This window comes from Lathyrus oleraceus, chromosome 7 (assembly GCF_024323335.1).
Source record: "Lathyrus oleraceus cultivar Zhongwan6 chromosome 7, CAAS_Psat_ZW6_1.0, whole genome shotgun sequence".
In the NCBI taxonomy this organism is placed as follows: domain Eukaryota; kingdom Viridiplantae; phylum Streptophyta; class Magnoliopsida; order Fabales; family Fabaceae; genus Lathyrus; species Lathyrus oleraceus.
In genome coordinates this window covers 194,844,355-194,854,639 of record NC_066585.1, presented here as the reverse complement: position 1 = coordinate 194,854,639, position 10,285 = coordinate 194,844,355, and the positions used below count along the sequence as shown (strand labels likewise).

At 33.2% G+C, this 10,285-nt stretch overlaps 2 protein-coding genes across 3 annotated transcripts; one reads left to right on the top strand and one right to left on the bottom strand.

Annotated features, from left to right (window-relative positions):
- The first annotated feature begins 1,045 nt into the window (after positions 1-1,045).
- LOC127101527 (uncharacterized) lies at positions 1,046-3,448 on the top strand. The gene is made up of 5 exons (XM_051038968.1): positions 1,046-1,231; positions 1,316-1,369; positions 2,353-2,456; positions 2,702-2,740; positions 3,132-3,448. The coding sequence occupies exons 1-5, from the start codon at positions 1,156-1,158 to the stop codon at positions 3,267-3,269; spliced, it is 411 nt and encodes a 136-aa protein (XP_050894925.1). The 5' UTR covers positions 1,046-1,155; the 3' UTR covers positions 3,270-3,448.
- Positions 3,449-3,957: 509 nt separating this feature from the next.
- On the bottom strand, positions 3,958-9,180 carry LOC127105271 (general transcription and DNA repair factor IIH subunit TFB2). Of its 2 annotated transcripts, none has more exons than XM_051042437.1 (15): positions 8,685-9,180; positions 8,340-8,507; positions 7,657-7,728; positions 7,236-7,329; positions 6,944-7,044; positions 6,780-6,825; positions 6,636-6,695; positions 6,483-6,551; positions 6,231-6,314; positions 6,026-6,109; positions 5,425-5,510; positions 5,043-5,133; positions 4,548-4,628; positions 4,397-4,471; positions 3,958-4,312 (listed from the first exon to the last, which is right to left on the bottom strand). In XM_051042437.1, the coding sequence occupies exons 1-15, from the start codon at positions 8,795-8,797 to the stop codon at positions 4,178-4,180; spliced, it is 1,359 nt and encodes a 452-aa protein (XP_050898394.1). In that variant the 5' UTR covers positions 8,798-9,180; the 3' UTR covers positions 3,958-4,177. The 2 variants fall into 2 exon arrangements, with proteins under 2 accessions (XP_050898394.1, XP_050898395.1); XM_051042438.1 differs by having other exon boundaries at positions 7,657-7,725; positions 8,685-9,179.
- Positions 9,181-10,285: the final 1,105 nt, after the last annotated feature.

Here is a 10,285-nt window from a genome sequence, read left to right as displayed (position 1 = left end):
GTCATTATACTTGTAAGTTAAAATAAGACAGCCCATTAGTACAGACAAACAACACACATGTACAAAAAATACATAATAAAAAAATACTGCAGGAAATTCGAGAGATGCATCTCCGGAATCTAGAGGAAACTAAAACGTTGAAAATTTCGGAGATACATCTCCGGAATTTCCTACAGAAAATTAAACGCTAAAAAATTCCGAAGATGCATCTATGGAATTTTCTGCAACTCAGAAGGCGTAATGTACCACATGCAAGCTAAAAAAAAGTTGTTTTGATCATCAATTCCTATCTTAAATGTGATTTCTACTCATTTCTAACTAAAATCATTGATTTTTACTCATTTACACCAAAACTCAAACATTTATCAAAACTCAAAAAACTTAAGAAATTTATGTTTTTGTTGAAGTTGAATGACGTTACAGATGAAAATTGATGTTCCCTTGAGTCTTTTTGAATGAAATTTGACTTGCTATAGAGATGAAATTGAGAGAGGTTAATGTTGAGTTGAGTAAAATGTGAAATGAGGAAGGAGAAGAGTCTGACGTAACTTAGCCTTCAAAATATTTCGGAGATGCATCTCCAGAATATTTTAACGTTAATTGACCTTTTGGTACGTCCGAAGATACATCTCCGAAAACTGAAAATATTTTTAAAATTTCGCATGGTACATAAAAAACATATGAGATGCATTAAGAAATCCTCGTAATATTATAGTTTAAGGGACAAAAAAATACTTAAAGAATTGAAGTGTGCACTTAAAAAAACCAAATAAAAATTAAAAAATTTAAAGAACCAAAGTAAAAACTAAAAATATCTTCAAAAACAAAAATTATAATTAAATTTTCTTTTAAATGTTAGAAAATGTTATTTCAAAAAATAATTGAAAAAAATCTTAAACAATATAACAAATAAAAGTAGTTTTTTTAAATAAAAAAAAAAACCGTAACAAACGCACATTTTTTTAGATTGAGTCGTTTTGTACGTGAACATAACACACACGGTGGTCAAAAACATAGGAACAAACCGGTGTACTATATATATATAGGCAGTGGAGTGACGAAAGTACCCCTGTTTAGTTACATTCTCTACATGAACGGTTCTCTTCGGTTTCTTCTCCTTCCATAGTTTTTGTTTTGAGAATAGAGAGAAGAAAAATGATACCGCAGCAATGGGCGTCTCCATGCGGAAAACAATGCACCAATAAATACGCAGCCCTCACCAAACTTCCATGTATTTTCTTTCTCTATTCTTCTTTTCTCATATCTCTAATTTTCAATCTTCCTCACGAATCCTCTACTTGTTGTTTAACTCTAGGGCGAGTTTTCTGCAAAAAAGGATGTGATTCAGATGGAGACACATGGGAGGAATGTAAGATTTCCTTCTTTTATTTTACTCATCAATGATTTCAATTTTTACTTTCTCATGATTTATTGTTCTGTCTGTTGAAACATTCATTAATGACTCTGCAACTATTTTTACTCTATTTTTATTTGATAATTCTAGTTAAACACACTATTTTACTGCATTAAAAGGAAAATCTAATTAATTATTGGAAGCCACCGGACATTGACAATGACACTGACACGTGGAAACCGACATTGACACTGATACTGACACGTGGAAACCGGTAATAATTTGAAAATAATGACTAAATTGAAAGTAATCACACGCGTTGTGTCCGTGCTATGGTGATTCCAATTGTTTAATTGGCAAACCACTCTGGCAAATTAGAAATTTAATGGTATGTTTGTTGAATTTCTGTCATGGCATTATGGCATGGTGGATTCTATGCCAGCTTTTCCGTAGGTTACAAGCCGCATTGGCGGATTTTTGGCTGGTTGCAACAGTTTTCATTTTATAGCATTAGTTGAAGGATAAACTCTTGCTTATTAGTCCCTCCATTGGCTAGGTTAGGTTAGTTTTTGTTATTGAAGCACAATAGAATGATGCATCTGCCTTTGATGGCTAGCGAGAGCGAGTTTGGATAGACTTTGCTAAGCATTTGCAGACAATAACTGCTTCTGTCAGTTGAAATCCACCATCACATAGAGTTTTTTAGCGTCTATCTCGTTAAACTTCTCCATAAATGTTTATAAACTTATTAGGATATTTCTGTGAGCACGAAAAATATATTTCTTTCACTTGAAAAGTTCCATGTGCAAGAAATAACCAATATGGGTTCTAGCCAGTTTGTTAACGTTTACCTCATACTTGGAGAATCAGCACCTCTAAAGCACTAGATTTGTATTAGTTTTCTTGGCAAATTCTGTGAAAAAGAAAGGAAAACGTATGATGTTTACAAAAGTTGATTATGATTTACAAATGATAAGTACTAAGTAATGTTTAACCAGGTTTGGAGGACTGTAATCAACTATGCTACAAAGATCCTGTACTAAAGGACCAAAAATGGAGTGCTTATATTGATCGTTCTCCTGGATCTGCCAGTTATTCAGAGGTATTTTCTTCTCACGCCTACATTACTGTTACATTTGATTATTTGTACTGTTTTTTCAGGATTATGGAACTAGTTATCTAACCAGCAACTGAAATTTTGTTTTTTGCTCTGAAATTGAGATGATTTTCGGAAGGCATGGCCCAGAAGCGAATTAATTATAACATGCTTGTAACTTTTAATACTAAAAGATTAGTTATTTTAGGGATGTCTGCAAATTAATGATGATTTCCTTCGTTCCTATGCAGGAATGTTTCCATGCTTGTGTATCTGGCTGCGGTTACAAGGTAAGTTTGGTTTCGTACTAATAATTTTAGTTAACATGTCATACGCGTACTACCCCAAAAAAACATATACACACGCACACTCACAAAAGCGCTTTGAATCGGATGAGGTTCTAAGAAAGGACTATTAGAAAGACAGGATGAAATTATGCTTTTTGAACTACTGTGTTTGATTCAAAAGTCTACATATTTATTTAAAAAGGGAAATGAAAGGAACCATATAATGATTGTGATTATTTACTTCTGCTTATTGAAACTTCTTTGCATGCATATATGAATGTCATGTGACTATTTACTCAAGTATTTTTATTTATGTTTATAGAAATCTACATAACAATGAAATATTGAAACTTTCTTGTGTAACTAACTGATTATACACGTTTGCATATTGCAGTTTGAAGTTAAACCAGATGAGGCTGATAAAGTCAGTCCCAACAGGCCAATGAAGCCTGAGCCTCAGTCTGTTCAGAAGCCGAAGCGAAAACCTGTAGATCACATCCACCCGCCTGATATGCCAGATACTTCTGCATAGTTCAAGACAACCTAAGCTTACTAGGAACTAAGAATGTGTCCTGAAGAAAATATTTTATGTTTTTACATTTAATTATAAATATATCACTTATTTTCTTTTTTTTCAAATTTTGGACAATTATGAAATGTACTGAAAATAAGTGATAGTTTTACAATTAAAAGTGAAAATGAGACACCTAATTATTCTTTATTTGCCATCATACATTTGCAGGAATTTATGTTTTCTTTTTATCTTAGTTTATGCTTTTTATCAGCATGATTAATGTCCATTTTGTAGGCAACATTGCAATAGCATGATTTATGCCTTAGTAATTCTTTTTTGGCTTGAGAAAGCAACGTATTGGAAAGTTTTGTAGTTGGATTAGATTGTAACTGGAAGCCATGAATTTTATTAGAATTGACCTAGATTTTGATGATCTATCCAATCAACGCTTTTATAAATCATTATGACTGATAGCACAGTTTGTTTGAAACAAATTTTTTTCCCCATTTCACACTAATTTTTATTTTGATGCTTTTCAGCTATACACAGTATACTTGATCTTAATGGCATAGTACATGTCTTTTGACGAGTGACATGTCATTTACCATACTTAACTTAAAATTCTAAGGAGCAAGCAAATCCACAATCTTAATGTTATGTATATTTAATTAAATAATTTGGAAAAAAAGTTAAGCTCTGTAATACCTTGACCACAAAACTATAAACTTCTTTTAATTATGTAGTTCTATATTAAAATATGAAAAGTTTCACAGCAACAATAAAACTCTTTTCTAAGGGGAACAACATATATGAAACATGGAAAGAGAAAAAGAATGATTGTCCAACTGTGTGACCACATTGCTTCCTGTAGTTTCCCTTCCATATTGACCCAACCATAAGATGCATCAGATTGTGTGGCTTTCTAACTACTTTTGGCGGCGTAAAAAATCCCGCACGTAAGAATGAACCTCAGACTTAACCACCAAATGCATCTTCTTTGAATCTTCCCATAATAAACCATTCCATTCTCTGGCACAGTCACACGCACCTTCAAATACATCCTGCCATACAAATGACATAAAGAATGAAAAAAGACATAACAGGGGATCACTACAACATGAACTCAAAGCATCAAAGCTGCTTACCCTGGATGGGAACTCGTCATAATAATATGCTTCTGTCATCTCAACTCTGTTTATATCTGATTCCCACAGCCTAATCTGTCACCGTCAAAATGCTACGAATCAGAAAATGAAAATAAAGAAACTAGACAGGTAAACTATTAAGACTCAAAACCTGATCTGTGACATTGTCCGGCACAGCTGGTATCCTCTGTGCAACACGAGGATGGGCATTCTGCCGAAGGAAACTGACTATCTGCAACATTTATGCACACAGTTGATGTGTAAGACACAGTCTGGACTAAGTAGCTTAAAAGCCAACTCACACAAACAGCTTTTTCTTAATATTTAAATAAAAGCAAAGCAAGTTCAAGTAGAATTTCTAAGTTTCTTTGTTGCAAAACTGATAACCTAAGGTAGAAATCTAGACATAGATACTATCATATCGTGGCTCTGGAAAGATGCAATGCTAAAAAACATTAATAACTAATACAAATCTATTCATTTATCAGTGAAGGATTGAAGTTGGTCACCATATATCTGGTCTCAAATTGAATAGCTCACTATACTCCTTCAGGAGAATACTTGTTAATACTTTCCTTTACAAAAGTCAAATGGTAAAAACAATGTTGAGACTACACCTATCTACAATATAATTTCTAATATTTACCTGGTCTGCTGTAATGCCATTGTCAAAAGCGTTATACAAAGTTTCTTTTGTAATAGCTCCAACAATAAGATTTGGAAGCTGATACTCTACCCTGGATACATTGCAACTATTCACTATTAGATATTTTTAAATGGATGAAAGAAACACTTGCTGTACTAAGACCAAACAATAATATTTTGGTGAAATAGGTCATTTAAAGCTTTATTGATGAACTAATGGTTTAATACATACCATTTAAAAATAGTCTAAGATAAATCAAGGATAATAAAACAATGCGTTCCGTGAAAAAAAACATGCAATTTCAATGTTCACAAGTGCCAAAACCCAAAGGGAATTTGATGAAAATAGAATACAGCATTGCAGAAAGTTTTCGGAAGCAAACCTTGAGAATAGCCGCAATATCTCACAATGTAATTTTGAAGTCGAATAAGCATAAACTCTAAAATTTGTTTCCACAACAACAAATCCCTGAAAAAAATAAATAGAATGACATTTTATATTCACAACTCTTTACATTTTCCTTTAGAAAAATATATATTTATTGTTATAATGACTAATAGATTAGAACAAATGCACTAAAGCCAACCGATGAAAGACTGACATGTTATGAGATCATCAGTCTGAAGTATAGAGAGTCGGCCACACGCACCCCCACCCACCCCAAAAATTTCATGTAAATAATAATTAATAAAATCCATATGTATACACATGAACAAAATTATAAAGCAACATTTGAATGTGTTCAGAGTTTCCTTTTTCGTTTTGATAACATAATCAATTTTATTAAAAGGAAAGAAGAATATAAGGACATCAATAAGACACTGAACAAGGCACAGAAGGAAAAGTGCAGGTCAAACAAAAATTCACTACATAGCCTCCACTCGGCATGTCTAAGGAGTTTCCCTAAACAAAATCACATGCATAAATAAGGCCACGCTTAAAATTTCTATTAAAATAAATCCACTCTTAAATGAAGAAGAGACCTCCTTTCTTGATGATGATTCGGTAAAGCTCACTGAAAGATTTGTTGCCAATTTCGTTGGTATAAACCAACTTTCTTTTCTGCCCTATAAAGTTGTAAAAAAAAAATCAATAGGGAGATAAATAATGATGAATAAATACAGAGTTACATCATCATGTATCTCATTCATTATCTACGTACAAATATAAGCACGCAAACATTATAACCTGTTGAAGTTTGACCAGCCCAAGGTCTGCTAGGTCCTTAATTATGTTCCTCTGGAAATCAGTCAATGTGTTTATATTGTATGCCTAATCATTGAAAAAGATCAAGTGTCAAAGGCGCATTAATTTGCAGTTACAAAAGGGAAATAAGACAACAAAAGTCAGACCAGAACAAAAGTTGAAGAAGTAATGACAATGTAGAATATAATAGTTTCACGTGCAACAGATTCGCTGCAAGGTATAAGAACGTCTTACCTCCCCAATTACATGAAAACTAAGCTCAAGCATGAATGAGATCAAGTCACCTGCATCAACACCTCTTTCCTGCACCAAAAGTAGATGATGAAGAGCGTGTAGGAATCAAATAGCAAAAACATGTACATATAGATAGATAACTTTTAGAGCTACCTCAGAATTAGATATATATTCTCTGATGATGTACCAAAGCTGTGCATTTGTATCCATAAGCTGTAGTTATAACAAACATTATTCTATGTTTACAAGAATGCATTACAATGAGTTCATGTGCCTTATATATCATTTGATGCATACCAAAAACTGGAAACCACTTTCAGTTAATTTTGGAGCTTCTCTGTCTCTGCATTGGTACATAAAAAATGACATCAAATATGAGATACAGTTACAAGACCCACACATATGAACATAGTGAAAACAGCTGTTACAAATGAGAAGTGACACTGCCAAGTAAACAGAACCTCTGACTCAGGAGACGCCGCTGGAAAACTTTCATCAAAGAAGAGCTTATATTTAAGGTCTTGTCAGCATGACTTGGGCTTATAAGTTGCAACAAGAAACACTAGTTCACCACAAAACAAAGCCACTGGAGAGTTTAGACTTCATTTTAGTCAAAATTTAAACAACAACATGTTGCAGATTAATTAAGTCAAATAATTAAAGCGATTTATATAACAAATAATATTAGGAATATAATTGATTTATGATGTACAGATTAAACAGAAAATAGAATTATGAGATAAGACACTGCACCTCCCATTGTTCCAGAGCATAAGTCTCAAGATCCTCTAAGGTCGGGAGCCTCACAGTAATATTAGAAGGCATCGATTCCCTCGGCAAAGTTCCGCTGCCATATTTAATAACAAGGACAAGTTACCAGCTAAAGCAAATATTGCTGTTGTACGACAGCAGTCTACATTTTAATAACCACATTATTGTAGCCCTTTTTTATAATGAATTTTGAATTGAGGAATAACATTTTGGTCCTATAATTTCATGAAGCAACCTCCTATAATCTATATAGGTTTGTTAACTTATAATACATGACATGGAAGGGTTTTCTGACCACTCATATTAACAATTTTGTGTACCTTCATAACAACCAGGGAACAAGATAGGATAACTATTACAATGAAAAGAAGGGAAAAAGAAGACAAAAAGATGTACTACTCACCCATGTACTAAAAGTTGCTGGAGACTTCTCTGATATGTTGAATTAAGTTTGTAAGTTTTTTCGTTCTTCCTGCTAGAGGGAAAAAAAATTACTAAACTGGGATAAAATAAGGATACAAAGTGATATTGATGATGTTTCAGTGCTCTAAAAACTTGAAACAAAGACACGCAGAAATGTGGAGAATAATATACATGGTCAAGATTTTTATAAAAAAGGAACCAAATTGTGACATGAAACCCTGTTCCTATTTTAAGGAAAATCAATAACAGACTATGCAATCGATATGAAATATTCTATAATGGTGATTGATAACTCTACAAAGTAACACAGATAAGTGTCATAAAAGAAACAAAAGAAAAGAAAGAAAAAAAGGCCACCTGCAATTGTGTTAAGAGATTTAGCACATATAGAGAAAAACTAAAAATTTCCATTGAACTACAACATGTGAGTGAGTGTGTGAAAATAAAGCAAGGCTTTATCACAAAAAGGCCCTTCAACACATTACAAGGCGGTGCAGAACATGTGTCCAAACTACATAGTTTAGGCTAGCATTTATCCAATTGTCATTTGAAACAAAATGAATCAGTTTGAATCATTTCAGAAACACAATTGTCTAGTTTTTCATTTTCATACAAGATACAGAAAATTAAAATTTTCAAGAGAGACTAAATAATCTCAAGTACCTATCAAGAGCTTCAACGAAAAGTCTCAATTGAACCAATCTATCAATGGCAACTTTGTGCTTTGAAAGTCCATCTGGCAACACCCATTCTGCAAACAATCTAGCTAAGACTGCTCCATCAATATGCAGCAGCTGTAAGACATATTTCTTCGCAAGAGGCGGAAGTGACCTAACATTTTAAGACATGCATCTGTTAAAGCATAAGCATAAAGCATGCATAACAACTCAAGAAGAAATACAATTTACTTAACCCATTTAGGACCATTTGGATTGACTTATTTGATTGAATTCATCTACTTAAATAAGTACTTTTAAGCTATTTGGAAGAGCTTATGAAAACAGTTACCTGAGAATAGCTTCGCAGATGAATCCATTCTCGTAGAGTTTATCAAGCTTCATGGCAGGCATTGAAGCCACCATGTCCATGAAATTCTTGGCAATGATTCTAACCTCAGGCATTCTGATTTTGATACCAAATATCAATATCGTTTTTTTCTTCAATTGGAGATTAAACAATGAAGCAAAAGAAAGAAGAACGGAACTTGACTAAGAGCTTCACTAGAGAATCCAGTGAAACCCCAACAATACTACCGTATACGAATCAGATGAAACCCCAATAATAGTTTGTCGATTATACCGAATCAATAACCGGCACGTGACGTACTCGCCAATGGAGAAAACGGCGACGAGCAATTGAATGAATGGGGTGAAGAGGAAGATGGTGTAAACGGAGGTCTGAGAATCAGAAGGAGCGCACAAAGAGAGCTCAGTGGTTTGAGGGAGGAATGATCAGGTGTGCAAGGTGCGTGATATTACTGTGTTTATTTTATTTTGGTCAAACATGTATCAATTTTTTATAAATGGCCAAAAACATATACTAGCAACACACTCCTACTATAATTTTTTGGGCATTACTTTTCAAGAAAAATAAAAAATATCTCTAGAATTCTAAGATGCATTTTTGAACCATCTCATTTTGTATTTCATTTATTTGTAAGTGAGTTACATTATAATTTTGTCAAAAAATAATATGGATATGTATCTCCGTAATAATTTACAAAAATATACTTTCAAATTAGATTTAAATCAAATACGCATCAAATTTTTCTTCTTTTTCATTTTTCAACAAAATAATTCTCAATCACTTCTCAAACTTCTCTACTCAAGTGCATTTTCTACTTCATTCAGTTCAAGTAGTTTATCAATTACTTCTTAACATTCATTTAATCCAGATGATTCAACTTCAACTACATATTTGGTAAGTTTTTTAATCCAAGTTTTATTTTCTCTACATGCATTACGAAACAAAAACATTATGTTATGTAAGAAACATTAGAGTAATTAGACTCATTATTAGGTAGTTTACTGAGTAATGATTTTTGTTTCTATGTGTTTCTGCCATTTTTGTGTTTTCTGAGTTGTAAAAAACTATGGAAGTGCACTTCCATATTTGTTCAAAATTTAATTTTTTCAGGAATACAGAAATGAATTTCCTTATTATGTTTGTCTGCATTGTTTGGTTTTATTCTAAATGTCTCTCATATGGGTTTGGTTTTTTCTACTTTGTATGGTTTGTCTGATTTAATTATAGGTAACATGGCTGAAAACAAAAATGATTGAGCCAATGTAGAGTGTCTCAACATGCATTTGTTCGCATGGAAGGAGCCTGACCCTCGCAAACACCGATTGATGCCAGTTCATTTGATGCGAAAGTCTCAGCTTTTAGGGTTCAAGTGTCTCCGACTTCGTATTCCTATAAGCAGGTGTCACATGCTGCTACCCTGGAAACCCAACTAGTTCAGGTTGATGCATCTGTTGTTGATACAGTCGTTCTTGAGGAATTTGGAGGAGACCCCTGTGACACTGCACTACTACCTCTATATGCAAACCATGTTGTTAAATATGTGTGGAACTGAGAGGTAAAATTTATACTTATTTATTTTTTGA